General features: G+C 41.7%; 1 protein-coding gene across 1 annotated transcript; it reads right to left on the bottom strand.

The window, feature by feature from the left end:
• Positions 1-11,798: 11,798 nt before the first annotated feature.
• On the bottom strand, positions 11,799-20,237 carry KCNV1 (potassium voltage-gated channel modifier subfamily V member 1; the record flags this gene model as incomplete). The annotated part of the gene is made up of 3 exons (XM_082045282.1): positions 11,799-12,310; positions 17,474-18,000; positions 19,756-20,237. The coding sequence occupies 3 exons, from the start codon at positions 20,235-20,237 to the stop codon at positions 11,799-11,801; spliced, it is 1,521 nt and encodes a 506-aa protein (XP_081901408.1).
• Between the last annotated feature and the right edge of the window lie 3,851 nt (positions 20,238-24,088).

Here is a 24,088-nt window from a genome sequence, read left to right as displayed (position 1 = left end):
ACAAATTAACTATTTAATGCATTTCTATAGTGTTGTCGCTCATTTTTCTATACAAGTCTCCAGTTCAGAATGATAACTTGAAAGTAATTGCATGAATGCTGCACTTACTTACTGTTCAGATCAGAAAGAGTAATATTTGTGGAACAGATACATGAGACATTAAAGATACTATAAAAGGAGTCTCTGTCATTGAGTTCATGGCCTTTAGTAAGCTATAGCTGTAACAGATGCTGCTTAAACTTGCTAATTTATATATTCTTACAATTAAAATGAATATCAGGTATGTATGACCAGTCTTTTACAGGTGTTTAAAATAACATGCTCGACATAAAAATAATGAAAAAGAAAGTCAGTTAAAAAGTAAGAATATCTTTTTTTCTGCTCGAAGGGAACCCACAGTAGATTCATGTGGCTGCTCAAATTGGTTATTACAATTAATGTTGTGTTTTAAAGCAGCCTGTATTTAATTTGCAATTTAAAAAATGAGGTTTTGTCTACTATTTTATTATCCACAAGAAGTTTTAAAATAGTTTTGCATAAATAAGTTTCAGATTCAAGGCTGTTTGTGAAATGTTCACGTCAATAATTCAGCAGTTGTGATTCATGTTTTGCAGCTGATCACTTGAAGCACTTCCCCTTCTATGAGACGAAGACATAAAATGGCCGATGTATAACTCAGTTTCTGAAAGAAACAGAACTAAAACTTCTGAACACATTGTTTCACAAACTTTTTAAGATTATCTGATTGTGTTTATATAGTCATAGAAAACAAGCAAGACTGGAGAAATAAGATCATATATATTTAATCATTAGTCCCAAAACAATCCAGAGGTGACGTGTTTTGCTCTGTGTTCTCAAAGTTTGCATTGTTGAATTCTTTTCATTCTTTATGCCTTTCAGATTTTTATTTGGTTTGTCCCATGAATGGCTTCATCTGAAGGACATGAGCTACATGCAACTGGAGTTGAAAAGATGCCCTGTAATGCATACAGAATAATTATGCTTGGATTAATTCCACCAAAGTTTAGGCATTTTATTCTTGGATTTACTTGTGCTAAAGAAAGGGAGCACTAAGAAAGCTGAAGAAGTATTTTTGACTGATTCACTGAGCAAAACAACAAGAAAATAATTTTGATTATTACTTCCAGTTCAATAAATCTTCCCAGAAAGGACAATCTCCCAAGTTGTGCATAACTCTTCAGCTGCAGCCCAGTTAGGTTTATTCAAAGCAGTCCTATCTGGATCCAGGGTGAAGAACTTTCCTGAAATCTGTGTGTTGAATACTTAGACAATAAACTTGCTGGCGCCAAAAAGTGCTCAAGAAGGATGATTCATCTCTACATTATTTTGAGTTCTAAAGTATAAGTGTCTAAACCAGAGTCAGTCACTCTAAAGGTCCCTTCAGCCAATAGAGAAAATTAAGTTCTTTTATTTTAGACATCCTATTTTAAATGAAGTGACTGCAAAGAGTCATTAAGAGGACCTGTTTCAGTGTAAGGTTTTCTACACTGTGCTTGGGTTAGGTTAGATGACTCTCGTTCCTGGTTGTAGTATAGTTCATCCATATTGGAAGTTCTGCTATGAGTTTTAAGGCAGCAGATTAGACCCTCAGCTTTTTGAAGCTTTTTCATCAGTACTATGTAGCTGCCTTGGGTGTATCTATGCCCTGTAGGAGATAATGCCAAAATAACACTTTGTTCTAAGTTATTAAACACTGATTGGGCATATTATTCTGGATTTAGTAATCTTGCTCTGCAAAGATTGCCTCTTTAGATTCACCCAATTTTTAGGCTCCAGGTGAGTTAAATATTTCTGTACAGCATTATTTAACATGGGTTTCGCAGAATTCCCTAGATGCCTTTTATGAGGAACTCAAAAGACTGATCCTAGTCTGCAGGTACCAGAATTAAATGACAGTTTTGTCTTACTTCAGAAGTAACAGGACCAACGTGAGTTAATAAATGCGTTGTCATTGTGCTGGCAGGTATGCATTGGTAACGCATGAGTAATATCCGATCATAACAATGAAATGTAAAGGAGAAGCAGACCAGATGACCTGGTGGAGCACTGCAGCTTAACCTTCTCAGATCTTGTGTCAGACAAAGACTAATGCCCTTCAGATAGCATTTCCATCAGGAAGCCTGCAATTGCAGGAAAGAAATACAGTCTGACAAAGCTTTTGTTTGTAATCACTAAACCAAGTACTGACATATTATGCATGACCACCAATATTGTTTACAGGCTTGGTTGCTGTAGTGATAGCATCATATGAATACTGCAATTGAGACTGAATTCTTCTGGCAGCAGAACTGGTTTTCAAGCAGCTTTTAATTGCTTGTTTACAAAATCCTTTATAGCTTTCTGAGCGCACAGCCCAACAAAATAGGCATAGGCCTATAGAGTCTCCAGAATTGCCTTTCCCTGTAGAGGAGAGAAACTGATTCCAAACTACAGAATAAAAAAGAAAAGAGAAAAAAGCCAGCTCAGTCAGATGGTCACTGGCATGGCTGCTCCATTGCACAGGCAGCCCTGAGATGCCGTATGAGAGGTGCCTCTGCAAGTCACAGATCTGCAGCACCTCTTCTTGAGCCAGGGTGTGGTGTGACCGCAGAAACCCATAAAGTAAGGGTCAGCACACTTTGTTGAGTCAGAAACCAAGGTCCATCGGGAACGATACCTTCCCCAGCAACCCAGCACAGACTTACTGCCTTAGGTTTAGGTGTCAGCTCTGAAGCCTCCCTGCAGCTGCTAGAAGGGATATAAACCTTCCTGCTGGGCAACCCAATAGTCAGTGCCACCTGTTGATTTAGGCCACTTACAGCAGTTAAGTGCTGCTGCTCCAAAGCCATATTGAGCACCAGTGCTGAGCATTACTAGCCTGCTCCTTGGAAGGATAGGAGTATGCCTATCAATTTTTATATAACTTGAATAAGCATAGGAGATTTGTTTTGTATGCTACAGTCCCGCCCTTAGTTTTGTTGCTGGAGATGAGGAGTGGAACCAATGGAGAAAACTAATCGCCACTCTTTTGTGGTCTCCCTGTCCTTTCTGTCTGGATTGCATTGTGTTATGCTCATGTCAGAAACAAACAGGTGGTTCACTAATATGATTATTTATTTGTTTTATTTTTCTATCATCCCCTTATCAGAATGCTGGGACTGTACAGCAGATGCTAGCACTTCACAGATATCTGAAGCAAATCTACCACTTAGCCTTTGGCCTGATTTGTGAAATTCGTCCCAAGTGCGCAGGAACAAACTTAAAATATTCTTTTTACAAGGTTACCGAGGTTTTTCAGGAGCCCTTCCTTGGAAAAGAGCCCGTTCCATGTGCACTGGAGGGGGAATGGAGGAGGTGAACCTGGCAGAGTATGAACCTGTTTCTGCAATACTAGAAATATTCATCTGTTTTGCGTTTTAAACAAATGCTTCAGATCTTTTTATTCCCAAAAGAAAAAAAAAAAAAGCTTTTTGAAGTGTGAACGATTAATAACTATTCAGTTTCCAAAAGGAAAGTATACATCCAGATACAGTGCTTTTTCCCTCACTCAAAACCAGATTGTGTTCAGATCTATTAAAAATGTTAAGTGTATGAGTTTACACACCTAACCTGGTAAGCCAGAACCCTACATGAGAAATTTCTAATCCTTGTCCAGAGTACAGGATGAGGTGCATTTCAAAACAGTTAGTAGCTTGCAGGGGAGTTGCCATATGCTAGATGGTTGGAAATATTTAGTATCTGAACCTGTATCTCATATTCTGGACTTTCTTCTCTCTCCTACTAGTTTCTGACCTTTCTGCTTGTCTTTACTCAAGCTTAAACTGTAGTTCAGTCTTTTAGGATTTTTATTTTTCTTTCAATTATTTTTACAATTAGCAAACTATCATGTATTTTCAGCTTCCCTGCCTTACTTAGATTCCTAATTGTGCTTGCTAAAATATTCTCCTTAATTAACAGATTATACTTTACCTTGCTAATTGAACACCTCTACACAGTAAGGTTAGGCGAGGAAATGAAAAAATCTGGGGAAAAAAAGCATATTGCACTGGCTAAAATTGAAAGTGCGAATAATGCTTTATCATTCAACACATGCAAATTCTAGAATCTTTGCTCCCTGGGTGAGTTCAGTGGCATTTGGCCTCTTCCACACTTTTTGGGGTGGATGGCTGGGAAAAATACAAGGAACAGTCATGCTGGAGAGGGAGCTGAGGATGTGCAGAGCAGCTCCTTCTGCCTGCTTACCCCGTGAGTCTGCATTTCATTGGGGTCTTCTAATTAATACTTGGTTTTGTCTCACAGACCTGACTTGTGTTGCAGGGTGCCACATCAAAAGCTGTGTCTTACTGCATCCCATATAGCATCTTCTGCCTCTGAAACAGGCACTTGTGGGACTTGCTGTCCTGTTATTGCACCTGTACTTAGTTCTCCTGCTTTTTACTAGTATTACTAACGCCTGCACCACAGACTGCATCATTCTAGCATGAATCATCTAAAGGACCATGTCTCTATGGCAAATGTGGCTCTGATCTGAAATTAATGAAAAAATGCAGGCAAGAATCCCACACTTGATCTTAAGAAACTGAAAAGATAATGTGAATGGAAGCAAACCATGAAAAAATGAAACTGTGTCTCTCCACCAGCTAGAGATAGGTCTGCAGTTTGTGATGACGTATGTGATATGAAATATACGCAATGATTACTGAAGTGCTGAATTGTCATTCAGAAAGTGACATTCTTGATACAGAAAGATACTGTGTAAAGAACAATCATCATTTTTTTTGCTGAATATTTTGCTTACTCCAGTATTGAACTCTAAGAGCATTAAATAATTGATAGTGAAAAGCACAAGCTCTGAACTAGACTGAAATCCTGGTGATAGGTGAGGACAAGAGCTTTCCCTTTTTTATTTTGGCTTGTTTATCATCACATCTGTTTTAATGAAGTTTCCTGCTGGACAGCTGATGGGAGCATTTGCAGCATAATGCAGCCTCTGTATATATAATGATGGCCAGTGGCATTTTGTTAGCTCCGTCTGCCAGTATTTCCTTTGTGATGCTTGGCACAAGCAAACTGGATTAATCTCCATATGGAAGGAGGCAGGCTGCATAACAGAGGCCATTATTCAGATGTTGCTTTTGGTCCCTTTTGTGGCTCAACCACAAATCCAGCTTTCATACAACAAGGCCTCTTATAAAGAGTGTTAGCTGGAAAGTGGGCCAAATTCATTCTGGTGTAATTCCACTACATCAGTAGATTTTCCATGGGGAACGTCACATTATTTCTGCAACAAAACCATATGAAGGCTTTTTGGACAAGCTTCACTTTACACTGTCGAATTGAATATAGGGTTTGGTTTCCCCTATGCATTTGGATGGAAGGGTCTTTAGGAAAGGGCTGTGTTTTGGTTTAGTGCAACACTTGCACAGTGGTGTGCATTTTGGGGTCATCATACGCAGGGACACAAGTTGGACTCCATGATCCTTGTGGGTCCCTTCCAACTCAGGACATTCTATGATATATTAAAATAAGAATCAGTTATCAAGATTAATACAATGGGATCTTGCCTCTTGGGCATGTTGACAGTACAAATTATATTAACTCTCTAAACTCAGGAGACAGATATTTTTTCAGAATGTATTCCTCCTTTATTTGTTACTGAAGTCTAGTTGCCTAATAATATAAATAGATTTCTAATATGACAGGTTGGTTTTGACCAACTGTAAGCATACAGCTTCCAGTAATCTGGAAAACTGTGGTTCTATTGTTTTGTCATCAATGCTGTTGTTTCAGCTGTGAGAGAAACACCACACTTGTTTCTTTTGACTTTGATTTTATTTCTAGTACAGAAAAACAGAACACAGGTTTATGGGGTAGGTTTGTCTACATTTTGACACCAAAAGGCTGTAATTGGCAACTCTTCCATTTCTTATTCAGCAATTCCTGCCAGGAAGAGAAGTGGAAGGGCTAAATGAGGACTGACAGCAGAAGTAACAAAGAGCAGGAACTGGAAATATACTAAACGCGATCTTATTCTTTTAACTTGAAGTTTCTTCTTACAAAAAGTATTTTTAAAATTATTATTATATATATAAAGAAGGACAACGCAAATATGAAGCCACATGCTTACACATGGTTCAGGGCAGAGGTGTGCCTGATATACAGGGCTGAATGGCTAGGAATTATTAGTATGTGTTCTAATTTGTGGCATGGATCTATGATGCATGTCAGTTAATGAGCTGAAAAGGATTTCTTCCTCTGTACTGAACCATGTGTTCTTCATCTCTTATGAGAAGATGTGAGGAGTAAAACACACAAGGTCAGTCACAAAACGTCACTGGTAAATCTCAGCTGAAGAATGTCAACTTCTTATTTTAAATTAAAATTAATTTTACTTTAAATCAATTTTCTCTTTCCTGTTCTATCGTCATTATTTTTCTTTTCATATACTCAGCATTAATAATGACTTAATCTGTCTGTTTAGGGCTCCAGTAGTAAGAGCTTTTATCACTGCAGCATCTAACGCACATTGTGAAAGTTATGGACAGGTCTTAAGCAAAGACATGTCCATCTTGGAATATTTTTCCATAATTCAGCATGTTTGTATTGCATAATATATTTCATATCTCAGGTTGAGAGTTACAATTCAGAAATCTGTAAAACCGGGCCAGCTGTAAAGAATGACATCATTAGTTATATTTTAACTATTTTCAAATCAATTGCCTTTTTCAGTTGTGCTGAAAAAAATGTGTTTAGGACAAGTCAATTCACTGTGCTTGGCTTTTATGGCAAGAGGTCGGTCTGAATTCTCTTCCAGGTTCTCCTGAGAAAGCGGTTCATGCATTGGGTAGTGAGGAGTCATGCACTCTTCAGCCATTTCCCAGGTCTATCTCTGCTGCACAGAGTTAGAAATAGAACAGCCTTTCTCATTCAAGTCATTCCAAATGAAATGTGTGTATGAGCTTACAGCACTACACAGTAATACTACATGACTTACAAGCACGTTTGGTTTTATTAAAAGCTGTACAAAATTAGGTATAATTAGAGAAAATCTTACATCTGCAGGAGTCTTGCTTTATTTCATAAGGAAGATGATTTCATTTTGAGAAGCTGTTACAAAGTCATGTTTTCACATCATAATACGCATTTTACATAATTTTAATTAGATTAACACAACTCTAGACTTTAAGAAAGACCCAACCTAACTTCAGGCTGTTCTGGGCTCCTCACTCTTTGGTATAAGTCCATCTCACTGGCAAATTCTTGGGAGTCTGAGAAAGACTGGGAGCAACTGTTGTTTACACCAGCTGGTGTTGGACCCACTTTTGTGAATGTTAGATCCCTTCCCTATTCTCACCCCAGCTAAGGGGGTTGTTGATGTCTGCAGAGCAGAAACTTAGCATAAGTAAAATAGGTAATAGTGCCCCAAATACCTTTAAATAGGCTTCTGTTGTTAGTCTAGAATTTGTCTCACATAAAAAATCTTATAATAGGGCAGTCTGCAAGACCCATCTGCACAAATTTCCCTCCTGTTTTTCTGTGAGAAGGGGTGTATGTGTGTTCACGCTTTTCAAATGCTCATGAGAGGCACACACAAAATGGGCTGTGCTCCCCCTCCTGCTGACAGTGCTGTCCTCTAGCAGAAACACCAGTCCTATATATCAGATTCCAGGTTTTGTCAAAAATTATTCTATTTCATATATGAAAAAGAACAAAAAAAGTTAATTATAACTGAATTCTTCAGCTTAGTCTTCCATTATAATCAATTTTCTGAAGGAATGGCTTTAGTTACTGACTGCTCATCAGGTCAAGCTCACTATACCAAGTATAAATGCCTCATCAAACTCTTAAAAACAGTGTGTGGAAGCTCTGCTTTTGTCTGAAGATGTATTTGTTTTCTAGCATTCATGTTTAGATAAAAGGCAAAGCTGTAATAATTACAGGACTCATTACAACTCTCAAATAAACCCCTAACTGACAAAAAGTTATAATTGAAAAATGCATGTCAGTCCTAGAGGCATTATCAACTCCAGTCCTCCTCTTTGGTGAATGATGTTTTCAAGAGCCCAGAGGTCTGGAGACCCCTTGTCTGCAATCAGAGATGTGACTACAGCCTGCACTGCTCTGCCCTTTCTGCAGTGACTCGGTCTGATAAGAGCACAGACAACTGAGCACCGCAAGCATCAGCAACAGCTTCCTTGGTGCAGTCTAGCTGGTGGGCACCCCAACAGAGTATGTTCTGGTAGAGCTGTGTGTATGCATGCATACCTCAATGGAAGTTTGAGACAATACTGTAGAAAATGAGGAAAGCATGTCACTCGTTATCAAAATAATTGGAGCAAGATGAGAATACTTTGTTATGTCAGGAAACAAAAATAAATGGGCATTACTTTGTCAAAAACCTCATAACTTTCACCTTTCCTTTTTGCTCCTTTTTGTGCTCAACCATATTTGCCATGTGGCAATCTCCCCAGCTCAGAGCTGGCCAGCAAAACTCCTGTCCTGGGGGAAAATTGCTCAACCTATGCAGTTCATATCAAATCAAGTCTGAAGTGGCTTATTGACTTACTAACGCCACATAATTAAAGTGATCAGTGAACTATGCATCCAGGATCAATATCAGTACAATACAACAGGTAAACCACAGCATTAGACGCTCGTGAAATATTAACAAACACAGATTTCTAAATACCTTTCTAAAACTTAACCCCGGAAGTGATAAATCCCCACACAGCTACCAGCACACCCACCTGTCCTGGACACAGGGGTTCCCTCAGATGCTGGTCTCTGCAGCCTGGCACTCCAATATTTTGCTGTACTATCTCCAGTATGTCCCTGAGTTTCTTGCACTGGGGAGCCCAGCACTAGACACGACACCTGCAGACCATCTCCCCTGACCTGCTGGCAACGCTCTGCCTGATGCAACCCAGGAGTCTGTTGGCTTTCTTCAAAGTGAGAGTGACAACGAACAATTTTAGGGATGTTTAAGAAGTTTTGGTGGAGTTGGACCACACTGTCCCCAAGTAAAAGCTGCCCCTAAGCATCTACAAACAAATATATAAGAATTTTCAGATTGTTAGTCTACACTCTATGCCACTGCATTTTCACTATTATTGCTATTATTGTTTCCTGTACTAGGGAACCAAGGTTAATGCAGGGTTGCTGTAAGAGCTGCAGCTGCATCCTTTGATACTAGTTTTTGAAAATACTTGGTGTTTTAAGCTAAAAAGCTGATTTTTCATCCAATGTTACCAATGTTCTAATACATGATCTGTTCTGCTGAGTCTACTGTGGGATGGAAATGGGAGAACAGATGTGAGGACAAGAGGTAGTTTCTTATCTTCAGTATGATATTCTAAAGATAGAACAGTAACATCCTTAATTTGGTGCCTTAGTGGTGACTGAGATATTTTCCAAATCTGTGGTAGTAAGTATATGACATAGCTTCATGTTTCAGAGTCGTAATGTCCTGTAACGTTTGCTGGTCCTTCCACCTGGAAGAGCTGGAAGCAGAACTGGCCCTCATCTGCAAAAAAATTTGCTAGTCCCAGCCCATAATATCATAGATAACCTTGCTGCATAAACAACAGGATTGACTACCACTTCACAGGAGAATTTGAATTTAAAATGGAGAGGTCTGAAAATAAAAGCCAAAGCAGCTACTGGATAAAGTTTCAGCCATGTTTCCCCATGGGCTTTTCTAGGAAACTTTATCTCCAGAGCTGGTGAAAGGAGTGAATCAACTGATATGTCCCAGAACATTTCTCTCATTCTTTTGAGTCCCTCATAAAAAGCACAGGATGCAATAAAAGCAGCTTTCCCTAAAGAGAATCAATCAGCTATCTAACTGCATTTCCTTTCTCAAACAGAGATCAGATGCTGAACAAGAAAGCACAAAAGACATTACAAAACAGCCTTCCCACAATGAAAGCTTCTTCCTAATTCTCTATAATTAGAATGACTTTTGAATGAGAAACAGCCTGTACAATTTGTGCAGCCTGGGAGACTTCCTGCTCTGAGGAGCTATGAAATCATAACCCAGAGTGGGCTGCGTCAAACCTTCCCCTGCAGAATTAATTTTGTCCCCTGGACATCAATGGGAGTTTTGTGATGGATTCATGGAGTATTTGAGCAGCGGGGAACACTGTGACAAGAGAGTTTGCTCTCTGTATAACACAGACCACAAGACTGACCTACAAATTTTCACACCAGAGAATTTCTGGTAGAGCAAGACACACAATTTCAGTCTCCTGTGTTTTCCCTTGGCTTCCTTCTGACTCTGGTGACAGCTGCATGTGCTGCATTGGTCCCAAATCCAAATGCTAACTGATGCCAGCTGACAAATCAAAAGCTGTTTCATGCTGAAATGCTACTCAGTTTGCATCAAGTTTGGAGCCTTTCAAAATTTTGCCCGCTGTATTACATTTACACCACCATTTATAGGGAATGGGAGGAAAATACACTCTTCTTTCAAAACAGTTATTATTTAATGTTTGTTAAAAGCAGGTTGTTTTACCCATTCATATATCCTCAAAGGCAGTTTAAGACATTGGTAGATGCTTCTTTTAAATATGCTGAGTTAATGGCAAATGCAAATAATGATTGTACTTATATTGCCCAAAAAAAAACATGAAATAAGAAAGGTTTGTGAATTTTTAATTCAACCTACTAGTTGAGTTACATTGAAATTATCTTAAAGAAAAGCTTTGTTTGCTAAGTGGTATCAGGCCACTGGAGTGGTAAGCTGTGGGAAACCTGACCACAAATACCTTTGATTATTTTAATTTTGATTACTGAATTACACTAAGCATCCAGTCCAACAAGGGCTCATTTTTCCTTTGGAACCAAATATTTTTATGAAGGATTTTTCTAACAATAGGTCAGCAAAGATTATTAATTTTTAAAAAATCTGACCCAGTTGGAATACCTACTGATTTTAGTGGGAGATAAGAGTAGCTTGTTATCTTTTACCATTTCTGTTTCTTCTGATATCCACTGGTGACTTGAGCACAAAAACCGCTTAGTTATGGGAATCAAAACACACAGAGAAGGCATAGTTCAAACTCAGTTTGCAAATTAGTTCTATGCTGCAAAGACTGTATTAGCTCCTGCAACTTACAGAGCAACTGCAGAGGATGGTCTACATTACGGGACCTATTTCATGACTATTCTATACTTTGCTACAAATCTTGCATCTGCTTAATACTTTCACCCATCTCCTGACACCCATGATATATCCAGTAGCCTTTTGCTTCTCTTCAAATGAGGAAATTCTCCCTCCCAGGGTCTAGTAACCTCTTTTTCATGCAAATAGAGTAGAAGATGGGGATAAGAAAGTGGGTAAGATAAAGCTCGTTATAGGAATGTCATCCTAAATTTATACAACCTGTCATTTCCTTGGGCTTCCCTTTTCATTTTTTTTAATGTCATTGACTTCCATTCTTCCAATGCAAATACAAATCTTACAGATCTTTAAAATTCAAAACACTGTGGCAATTTTCACTAAGATTTTATTATTATACATTATCAAGGACATAAGATTCATAGACAAGAGTTTGCATCATTGTTTTACTTCGATGGACCCATTATTTCCCATCTCACCATGATCCTTGAGCTCCTTGAGAGGCTTCATAGTGTGTATTCTGCCTTTTGTATACAATAGTTATCTCAGCCTGCCCAAGTAAGTAAGACTCCAGCTGGAAAAGCAAATATACTATATGGCAAGTAATAAAAAAAGAGATGCTTAATACTATATTTTTGAAGTAGTCTATTTGCTATACAAGGCTAAATAATCTAAAAAGTCAAAACCAAAACTCATCTGCTCCACTGCTCCTTGTACTTGCTCTCTCTCTGCTTTTTAACCGTAACATGTCCATGACACTGCGTGCATATATGTCTCGCAAATTAACATTGATATTTGAATCGCTGGATGAGTTCTTTGTGAGTTTCTTTAAAGCTTCACGCTGCCGAAGAGCAGCTTCTTTTATCTTCAGCGTAAAGTAGCAAGCAGAAAAACGGTCATTTATTATAGCTATTGGCAAAGCCAAAACCAGTATTCCTGATAGGATACACATAAAGGCCACTACCTTACCAATGGTAGTGTCTGGTCTGATGTCACCATAACCAACAGTTGTCATGGAAGTTGTTGCCCACCACCAAGCACCAGGTACGCTTGTGAAAGTTGTGCCTGGCACACCTTGCTCAACAAAGTACTCCACAGTGGAAAATATAGAGATTCCTACAGAGAGGAAAAGCAGCAGAAGGCCGACCTCCTCATAGCACTGTGCGATAGTCATCCCAAGAGACCGCAAGCCTGAAAGACAAGAAATGCCGTCAGCAAGTTGATTCAAGTAGCTGTTATCACAAATTTGCAAAACATCTCTTATTTAAGAGGTGATTGCCTTATGTTTTTCTTTGGCTGCTATTGAACATGCCTTATGAAAAAGGGGTGCTGCTCCCAACACTACTGGGAAAATGGAATTTAGAGAAATAGATTAAAATGTTAGACTGAACAACTGACATCATATCCATTTCCTTAATACAGAGCATATAAATTCTCCTTATTGTTTGAACTACTTACGCATATAATTTAGAAAAACTAACCAATCTTGATTTAGTAATTTGCTATAACAGAAGATCTAGCACAGCTTTTAATAAGCTATCTAAATAACCACTCAAAAACACACAAAAAACACCTGCTACCTACTTTGAGTCTGAATGTGCCAAGCTCCTGTTTTCCACCCACTGTCATATTTTCCTCTTGGACCAAGCAACCCTCAGTTACCAAATCTGCATTCCCAGATGGGTGCTTAGAGACCAGTTCAGTCACTCAGAAACTTTTTCTTTGCAAAGTACAGTTTTCAAGCCTTTTACAGTTCTCACAGCCTCTCTTTGACCCCTCTTCCCCCAAAAAAGCTATCAATATCTTTATCTGTATACATCAAAACAAATACAATATTCCAGCAGCAGCTGCACTTGTGCCAAAACTGGAGGCAGCGAAGCCTTGCGAGCAAACACGGTGTTCTGTTAACCCACCAATGTGCTGCATCAGTCTAGTGGCCCGTGAGCTGCCCACAAGCGCACGTGCAGGTGACCATGCGCCACAACCCACGCGTTCCTTTCAGAGCTGCAGCCGCAAGGCCAGACAGCCCAACAAGGCAGGCAGGAAAGTAAATCCAATAATCGTGCAATGGATCAACATTGCACGCATAAACAGAGAAGGAAGATAACAGGGTACCAATGCAGCTGAGACACATGGGAGACTGGAATTATCTTATGAATCAGAAGTGGAGTTAGTTTTCAATACTGTTCTTTAAAAACATCTGTTTTCTTTAATAACTGAGAAAAAAACAATGCTTATGAATTAGCCTTCATGGGGCACACTTCTAACTAAACTAGTGTTTGCAGAATAGCTTATTGGAGCTCTGCCTCTGCTTGCAGACTTCATACACTCATTAGCATAATAAGAAATTCTCTTTGTTTTTCTTTCCTCTATTTCAAGCTACAAGATATACAAATTTCTTCTTGCTTTTGGCTCTTTTCCCCTTCAGGTCTAATGGGTTTTAAAGTTTTTGTTTACATACAGCAAATACTGGAAGTACACACTGAAGTTTATAAGGAATGTTTCCATTTTAAATGGGTTTTTTTCACCAACTCCAGTTAAAGACTTGCCCATATCTAGACTTTATATTAGTATAAATATAATTAGTATAAACAGAATGTTTATTATAATGTTTTAGTTTAAATCTGCAATGCAATGGGAATAAGAAATAACAGTGTAATCTTTTCTCTGTTAATATGACTCCCTCCACATTTTGAAAATGCACTAGTATCAGCAGTGCAAAAACTGTGCCAGACAATTACAAGGATCCAGATCAAACTCTCACGTTCCAAGGGAGCTTCTATCATCATTTACCATGTAAAACTTCCTACTGAACAAGATAGAAGAATAAGTCATTTCAGGACTTCAGGAGGAAGGTACTCCAATTTAAAATTAACTCTGTAGCACTTCTTCTCAAAGCAAAAATGACTGCTATAGAAGTCAGGGATTGCCCCTTATGATGGATCCTGAGAATACTATAGCTAAAAACCAGCACAACTCCCACATAAACCAGCTCAAAATAAGAAGGAACAGGGCAGTGACTGCTAACTCTTTGTATCATATTGATGACACCTTCAGTAAAATATTTTTCCTATGGTTATTTATTTTGACTGTTAAGGAGTTCGTTTGTTTTCTGTTTTTTTTTTTTTGTTTGTTTTTTAAATATTACTTAGTTCTATTATCCTTACCTAAAACAAAGATACATCTCTTCATGTCTTCATATGAAGTCAGGAGACATTTTTAGACAAATTCATTCTTCAGACAAGTTACTGGACTCTACAGCTCATTCTAAGTGGGGATCAGTTAATGTATTCAAAATAATAATATATTCTGCTATATTATTCCTTAACATTTAAAAATGTCTCTGAGCCCTAGCACACAGCTAAACTGGGGCTCTTCCAGCACAGACACCTCAGCAAATCTTATGAGCTCCCAGGAGAACTCCTTGCCAGGGGCTGTAACAGCTTGGTGACCTGTGCTGGAAGGTGAGGAGCTGGTGTGGAGAAGCCCCAGCCGAGGGCCAGGAGGAGGAAGGGCAGGTGTTTATGCCAAGCAGGTCAAGTTCCATCTCTCCACTGACCAAAGAGACTTGCTGAGACATACAAGCTGATGTTTGGGAGCTTCAGCATACACACAGCATTTAAATAAGAATACATTTTTGGCACTTAAAGTGACGAAGTTTTGCTTTTTCATACCTCCAGAGGCATCTCATCCTGACATATGCTACACCCTTCTCTCGAACAAACACCCATTGCCATTACAAGTAAGATGCTCACATCCTATTTCTACTCGAGGACTCAATCTGTAAGTGCTTCCCAGAAGAGGACCAGCAAGGCTTCACACAAAACATGGCCCCAGGAGGAAGCCAAGTTCAAACTCTCGAAGCCACTCAAATCCGTAATTTTGCCATCTCAAAAGAGTGGTGTCACCCTCTAGCTGTACATTTTCTGGACAGAATTACTACTGATTTCTCAGGTGTTCCTTGATGAAGCATAGCACTTTGCATAAATAATTATACACTCACACTAGTCTACCCCAGGTGTTTCCAGGTATCACATCCCTCCTATTAGCTCAGTTCAGCTTTCAAACAGGCAGAAATGTTTGTTTCTTTTTCTGTCCCTTCTTCACAAAAAGTGTTAAGTTGCCATTCCTTTAAAGTTGAAGAGAAGAATTTATATGTCTCTTTCTAACTCATTTCTGCCCCTGACAGCAGAGCCAGGCTGCTTCTGTAATACCAGCTTTGCTATGGGTCTGCACAATATTACAGAGATGCTCTCCTTGTGACCATGAAAGCCCCTACTCGGTGAAAGAGGAGCTGTTGCCAGCAGCCATGAATTTTCTCATCTCTCTTCTGATCTCACGCTCCTCTTGCCACACAAAACAGGTGAGCAGCACACGAAGCTTGGTCTGGTCTGAGAGTACAGGAACCAGGAAGAAGCTTCACTGGGAGGGAGCTTTAAGCTGCTAAATCCAAGGCAAGAGAACACAAGAGTTGCAAGAGCCACTCATGCAGACTGAGATTTATCAGGATTGCCTAGGTATGTGCAAGGAGGAGGGTCTCTGTGTATGGTAATTATGGGGTGCATCTAATACTAGCAGCTGTTGTTAAGGATGTGTTTAGAACTATGTTAAAAAAAAACCAAACCTCTTCTGCCACATACCTCTAGTGGTAAGAAACAGGGCTTCAGATCTGTTAGTGTATGTTTTAAATTTGATTTATTAGGGCTATGTTTAATCTTAGTAGCAGCATCTTCTCTGACAGAAGATCGAAACAGTGACTTTCTACATTTAAATTATATAGATTTGATTTAGTGTTCTGTGCCTAAGTGGGCAGCAACTGAACTACAAAAGAAGTAAGCACAGTGATGGTAATGCTGCTCTGGATGGTTTAAATATGTCATTTTTTGTATGTTGAAACTGGCACTTTAGTTCCAGTAGAAAGATGATATTTCACTTCCAGGTTAGGAGATTACATTTTTATATCACTAATCCACTTCTACCTAACATGTAATTATTAAACTCAATATTAATGGCACTCAATATTGTGATATAAACTGTGGTAACACTTCAATGAATTTAAAAATAAATAGACACAAAAGTTTAGACCATCCCTTAAAGTTAATATACTGTAAGTTATTACACAAACATCTAAAACATCTGTTTTCAAGTTGATAGAAAGAGCCATAGAACTGAGTTTCATGCATTCCTTCTGTAAACAGTAAAATGTGATAAACTGGAAGCTTTATTACTAGAATCAACATACTTTTGCATGAGTATTTTGTTATTCAGCACAAATGTGCCTTGAGGAGTTAAAATCTTTTTCTTATTTTCAAAATACAATTAGAGAGGAATGCATTCACATTACAGCTACCATCAAAGTGGGTAACAGCCCTTCTTGCAAAAGAACACCACCAAACCTTGCAAAAATTATAATGAAACACAACAAACTAACTGACAGACTGACTCACTACAAGCTTCCTTTCAAATGCTTTCTGAGGGACAGTTATGTATCGGTATAGGCATAATCTAGGGTAGGCAAGTAAAGATTAAGATACTTCTCAAACCTCTATGATTATGCTCAGCAGCTTTAAAACTACTCCCTGCCATGGGTAGGAAGGTTCACTGCCCTTCAGTGGGAAGAAAAAGAAACATTCTGCTGCTGCAAGCACACTGTACTGCCTGCTGAACTGGGGCCAGTTCACAAAGAGAGGGCTTTCCAAAAAAATGGAGAGGCATTGACCCATTCCTGCTTCTCAGCAGGAAATACTGGAAGTGTACGTTTAGTGCCATGTAAGAACGATCATCACCGTCTTCAGAAAAGGCTAATATTGCAGGACAGAGACCATGATTTACTATCAGGATCTGATTTTCCAAAGCTCCAAGTGCTGGGTGAACAAAAATGTTCTCAGAAATGCATTTCACTTTCCACCCTACCCCTGCTTGCTGTTCATCCACCTGCCTGCTGACAAGCGGGAGCACTTGGACGTGACAGGTCCCACATCCCCAAGTGAACGCTGCCTGAACCGGACACTGCTGTCCTGTGCTGCACCGAGGTCCAGCGCAGCAACCAGCCCCAGCTGAGCTCCAAACAGCACAAAGGGTTTTAAATTTATGAAATTGTGAGTAACTGCCACCTGATTTACAGCATGCAACTTTGGGGCCTGTTCTAAAAAAACAATATACACTGGCTTTTTATCAGAGAATGCCCTTTCCACTCAGTTATCCATGTCTGAAAGACCTATTTTCACAAGCCATTACTGCTAACAAATGGGGTAAAAAGGGTAAGCAGAAATGCACACAAAATGGAGAACTGTGCCCGGGGATAACTGCTGCAGGCAGCAAGAAGAGAAGTACCACTGCCATGGCTGAAAGTACCTGTTGAGTGTCTTCCAAGCTTCAACATCCGCAGGGCTCTGAGCAGCCTCAGCACTTGGACGATGCGTCCCACGTTCTCCAGTTCTTGGGAGCTCTCCCCGTCACACAGACTCTCCACCAGCAGGGTGATGTAGAAAGGTAAAATAGCAAGGAGGTCTATGATGTTTGCCACACTCCTTAGGAAGCGACACCGATCCCGTGCACACAGGAACCTCAGAAGAAACTCCACTGTGAACCACGCAATGCACAGGTACTCGAGGGCATCCAGTAGCGGTGGTGCCAGCCAGCTCAACTCTACTGAAATTAAAGCCATGTTGGCAATGGAGACAACAACAAAAGCCATTGAGAGAGTGCCAAAAGTCCTGGCTGCTGCAGAGGAGCCAGGCTTTTCCAAAACTTCCCAAAGTTTCTGCCGGACACTGGGACAGAGGCTACCAGAAAAATCCTCTTCTTCATCTTGGGCATCCAGTTCTTCTGCATCTTTTTTGATGTCTAAGGCTTCACTCAGCTCCTTCCTCCTGAAGTACCTGCCCAGGAATCCCCGCAAAGAGATTTTTAATGCCAATATGCACATTTTTCTTCTCTGCTACCATGCATGGCATGAGAATACACATTAAAGCATACTTCATTTGCGCTCAGAAAACCTTGATGTCAAGCATATGGTTGAAGATTTTATTGAGACCCTGCAGCATGTTTCCACTGACCTGATATTGCTATTCCCCATTTTCATATCAGTGACAGTTTGTAAGTGCAGAGTAATTTTATTTGGATAGTGTGTTATTTATATGGATCATATTGGCTACAGTAGGATCTGCTGCATGACTAACATGCATTCTTGTAAGCAATCATGGCACAACCAGACTCTTTGTTTTCAAATTGTCCTCAATCTTATTAATTATATTGCATTTTTATTGCGTTGGTGTGTATATGCAATACTAAAAGTGAAGGCATAATAGAAGCCATGCAGTTCATAGATGAGTTCTGATTAATACATCCTGCGATGACAAGTTATCTTCCTTTCTTTAAATATATGGGTTTTCACACAACAAAGTGCACAAGCATCTGTGCTGAGTAAAACTAGCAGATTGTACATGCATAGTTGAGTGTTTTCTTAGAACAAGAGTATATTAACAGAACAATTTCATGAAACAAAGACATTCCAAAAAGACACTAAAAAAATCCTTTTATTTCATATCTGTTTTCTTGACTGCTGCAAATCTCAAGCCTTAGACAAAGAAGCTATGCAATTTCCCCCTTCATTTGATACAGTTACCCCTGCATATACCGGAGAGGTCTCTAGCTCCTTGTACCACCAAAGAAATAGGAGCTTTCAGTGATACCTACACCAGGGAAGGAAGAAAGGGATGAAAACCAGGATTCTACTCTCTCAGCTGTAGAACTGGGCCATGCTAGGGTAGGATAACTTCAGTATACTTTTGGGGTGGTGTTGCTCATTTGTTTCTTTCTAATAATTTTGACATAACCCCTTTGGATAAAGAGCAGTTATGCTCTTTGGAGAATTCATTTCTTCAATACTAAAAAACAAAGCAGTAACACTAAAAGTGGTGGAAAAAAATAAAATTAACTGCAAAGAGAATTCACAGAAACATCCTGGGGGTGGTTCAGTCGAAACCCACCTTGTTGCTGAGCTGCCTGTTACAATTTGTCTCCAGTGAGCCATGTTCCTGCTGTTGCTGCCCCCTCCCTGTAAGCTGCTACATCCATGTGCGATGCCTCCCATTACGGCTTCTCCTGGAGAAATGCCACCCACACTCAGCCTGGCAGGTGACCACCCCCACTTCTGCCTCTCCAGCTTGGATTTGGAAGTCCTCCAGAATGGAAAGTGCAGGGTGGGGAGGCTCCAAACGCCCCTGGCAGCCTGCCTGACTCCACACCCAATCCCTCTAACTATGATAATCCCAAACTGGATGACCAAATGGACATCTGTCATAATCTTTTTCATCTCTGACATCGTCCAGGGTCAGCCTGAAGCCAGTGCAGGACGACCAGACCCTGCTCCTATTAGGGTCTCACTATCTTGACCCCACAGCCAACCTGTCCCTCAGCAAGGTTCAACAGTGATCTCACACAACACATCTCCCATTTTTTACACTGATCCACCTCTAGTGCAGGATTCAGGGCTGAACTCATCCAGCTTTGAGCACACTTTTCCCAATGCTCTGCTACCTCACCTGCCCTCACTACTTGATCTCTCACCTGAGCATCCCTGAGCTGAGCTAACCCAGCCCACAATTCTGTGCACTGCATCTTCCCAAACTCACCGGTCTCTGCAGCAGGAATCAATGCTGAGCTCATCCAGACCCCAGTACTGGATCTCTTGCAGGAAGGAGAGTGCACAAAGCTGTTCCATCACATGCAACCTTCCTGTCTGATAGTAATTCAGAATGTAGTGAAATGCCTGTGAGCTCCGGTCAAAGAAATATTCATTCTCCACAAGGTTGGCATCATCGCAAAGCTCAAGGAGGCCAGAGGCCACATCCCGGGCAGCAGAAACCACTACAGCCAGTTTGCCAAGACGGGTGTCAGGGTAGCAAGACAAAGTTTGCTGGGACATCACAAAGCGGCTGCCTCCTACATTGATAGTAAAGCAGTCCAAGGAGGGAATGACCTTCTGGAGCAGGGGCTCTTGCTCTTCCTCACTGGAGAAAACACTGGAGTCCAGGGAGCCCAGGGATGTGCTACTCCCTGGTTGCTCCAGGGATGCTTGGGAAGAAAGAGACATGCAGCAGGGAGGCGACTTCATCCTGTAGCTGCCAGCAGCAGCCCACACTCTCCGGGATCGAAAACACAACAAAGCTGCAGAGAAGCTGCCCCGCCAGGGGGGTGGCCAGGACAGACTAGAAATTTATCACTGTGCTTTGGCTACCGTCCCAGGGACACCTCACCGTCCCCGCTTCCTCCGAGCGATGCCTCCATCTGTGACACAGGTCAGGCAGGGTGTTCAACAGCCCAGCGCTGCCTATACCTGTGGGGGTACAGAAGGAACAGTGGTACTTGAGACGGCTTCACCTCCGGTTGTCCGCGCCAGCAGCCGTCGGGAAGCGCCCGGCACCAGCTGCCGCGACGGCACCTCCCCTTCAGCGATCATCTCCGACCGCTGGATCCAGGGCGGAGGAAACCAACCAGGGCGCACAACACGGAACACCGCCTTCAGGGGGTCTCCGGGCAGCCAGGGGAAGTCCCGCCGCGCCCCGACAGCATCCCGAGGGGCTGCGCCGCTGCCCGGTCTCGCATCCCACCCGCCCCGGCCCCACAGCTCCGTCCTCGACCCCGGGGGACCCTTCCCCGCTCGCCCCACGACCGCACTTCGCCCGGCGCCGCTGCCGAAGTTGCCCCTCGCTCTCCGCCGCCGCGGACTGGCCGTGTCGGCGCGGCTGCCTCCGTCTCGGCCAGCCCGGCCGCCTCACGTCGCCGCCGCCGCCTTACCTGCCCGCCGCCCGGCTGTGCCGCCCGCGGCTGGGCGCCGGCTGCCGCCGTCCCCTCGCCGGCAGCCGCTGTCCGCTCCCCCGTCTCCAAACTTCTAGGCAGCGCCAGCGCGTCTCCATGGCGGGTCATGTGCTGCGGGGGGCAGGCGGGAAAGGGGGGGCTGCGGGACGCTGGGCGGGCCGGCCCGGGCCACCGCCCTCCCCGCCGCGGGGCTGGGTCGCCACGGCCCCCGCCCCGATCCGGGAGCCGCTGTGGCCCGGCGGTGGCGGGTGCGGTGCCTGGGGCAGGAATGCGGGACGGGTCGGGGCTCTCTGCTGGCCGGCAGCACCTGCACACCCCGGGGCTTCCTCCAGGGGTAAAACAGGGCTGCAACTTCTCCAAGCGGCTTCACAGAGTTATTTTGAAGCCGCCCCCCTCCGCCTTTAATATACGTAAAACCAAACATATTTCTAAATAGATAATGTGTCCCCACTTACGCAACTCCCACCACCAAAAGTCTGAAGTCACTCAAGTAAAACAGTCATTGTAAAGGCGAGTCGATGTACGTGAAAGAGTCTATTTTAACTTAGCTGCAGTCAGCCTGTTTTCTAAAACACTCTGGAATATCTTTGGCACCGTCCTGTGCTGACTTTGTAGTTCCTCAGTTAAACGGCACAAGAGTTAAGTTCACTTTCTTCAGTACTTTTTTTTTGTTTTCGTGAAGCAGTTATTTCTGACAAATATAAAATAGTTGCTTTTGCAAATTTGCGTTTTCTGCTGCCTCTTAGTCGTCACTGGGGCGGGTGATTGCCTGCGTTGTACCAGAACCTGCTAGGAGGAGAAATTCTGTAGCATGCAAAATGTAGCTTTGTGTGTTGTACCACCTGCTTTTGATCCCACATCACTCGTTGCGTACAGCTGTGTCCAATTATGTGCCTTTCTGACATTTATTTCACAGAGATCTCATAATTTTCATCTTTTGGATATAAGTAATTGTCCATATTTTACATGAAGATTACCTGAACATTTACTGAAGTGTTGCAACACCTGCAGCAATTTCTCTGATCAGAACTTGCTGGTGAAGGAAACTGCTCCAAATGACTTTCCTTTGCAAAAGTGTTCGCTGATCAGAGAGAATCCAGAGAACAGCAAGGGTGGGGTTTGGAAGTGATGGCCCAAGAGCAGGGTAGGGATAGCTATGGTGAAGGGGAATGCGTGTTGTAACAGTCTTCAGAGATGTAAAATGCTGGTCACAAAGATGAAAGATATGCTTTGTTCTCTTTGGCCACATTGGACAGGTGTTGAAAAAAATGGAGTTGAATGACAGGAAGGACATTTAAGGTAGCTATTAGGAAGATTTTGGTGTAGGAGTGCATTACTGTTTAGCCCTGTATAGCAGCTAAAACAGTAGACAGCTGCTCTCTCACCTTTCCTTTCACAGGAAGAAGGAAAGGAAAAGAAGGAAAGAATCATGAGTTGAAATAGAGGTTTAATAAAACAATAATAAAAGAATAGTAAATAATGTGAATATCATAAAATGCACCAAACTATACAGATATACAGAGCAATATTTAGTCACTGAAACACACTCCCAGAAATGAACACCAGAGGCAGACACTGTGAACACAGTGAGTCCCGCAAAACGTGGAGATAGAAGCAGGATGTAAGGAAATTACTGGAATCAGGTCCCGGGAGCAGGAACAGGAGCAGGACACCTCAGGGATGGTGGCCATCAAGGGAAGAGAGCAGTCCCTGGCAACTTCCTGCTTATATATGGATCAAGATGTTTATGGTATGGAATACTTCTGTTGGCCAGTTTGGGTCAGCTGTCCTGGGTCTGTTCCACCCCACATTATACACCTGCTTATTTGCAAAACATGGGAAACTGAGGAACGTCCTTCATTCCCTTAACAATAAGTATCAACATCAATTTCCCAGGATTCTTCTCATACCAGAAGCTGAAGAATGGACAATTGTGGAGAAGAGAATCAATTCTACCCCAGCTAAGTATAAACATTACTTAGGTAACAGCCGTAAATAATAGGTGTTATCAGCACTATTATCATGCTGAATTCAAAAATGCTGCAGTTACTTAGAAGAAAACTTCCTACGGTAGTTGAAACCAGGACACAGTGGGGAATGTCATCTGGGACGTTGGTCTCTCTCACTGGTCATCAAAAAACTGACTGGACAAGGATTTGTCAGGAGCAGCGGAGGTGTGGTGCTCCCTTTCCTGAGGCAGGCTGGAAGGGTTAGATGACCTCCTGAGACCCCTTCTGGCTCTATAATTCTGTATTTCAAGTGTGTCATAAAGAAAAAAATGATTATTTGCATCGGCATTCTACTTTTTATATTTGAACCAAATTTAAAAATAATTTAAGTAAATAAGCATAAAAATGTGAATTCATTTTTCACCGAAAGTAATTGCAACTGCTGTTATGAAGCCAGCTTTAAGGTATAGCCCATTTTTATTACAGGATTGCCATTCAGAATTGTAGTCTCTCTGATGGATAGCACTTAAGCCAGCACTTAATTAAAAGTAATAATTAAAAAATTCGTTAAGACCATGAGTAAGATCAATTCATTAAGACCATCAATGAGAAGTACCTCAGAACAGCAAGATGCCTTACTGAGTGTAATAGGCTCATAATTGCTCAATAATAAAACTACTCACTCAACCTCTTCTCAGACTCCTCTTTTCAGCAGTCATTCTTTCTGTCAGCTGGAATGACTTTTTCAGGCATATTTTCTCCATGCTATGGTTTAACCCCAGCCAGCAACTAAGCACCACAAAGCCGCTTGCTCTTCCCCCGATGGTGGGATGAGGAAGAGAATTGGAAGAGTAAAAATGAGAAAACTCAGGGGTTGAGATAAAGACATTTTAATAGGTAGAGCAAATGCTGTGCACGCAAGCAAAGCAAGGAATTCATTCACTGCTTCCTGCGGGCAGGCAGGTGCTTGGCCATCTCCAGGACAGCCGGGCTCCATCACATGTAATGGTTACTTGGGAAGACAAACGTCCTTACTCCATATGTCCCCTCCTTCCTTCTTCTTCCCTCAGGTTTTATTGCTGAGCTTGGTGTCATATGCTGTGGAATATTCCTTTGGTCAGTTGGGGTCAGCTGTCCCAGCTGTGTCCCTTCCCAACCTTCTGTGCACCCCCAGCATCCTCACTGGTGGGCTGGTGTC

Source organism: Streptopelia decaocto (assembly GCF_964273445.1).
Source record: "Streptopelia decaocto genome assembly, chromosome: 2".
Classification (NCBI taxonomy): domain Eukaryota; kingdom Metazoa; phylum Chordata; class Aves; order Columbiformes; family Columbidae; genus Streptopelia; species Streptopelia decaocto.
This window is presented reverse-complemented; position numbering and strand designations above follow the sequence as displayed.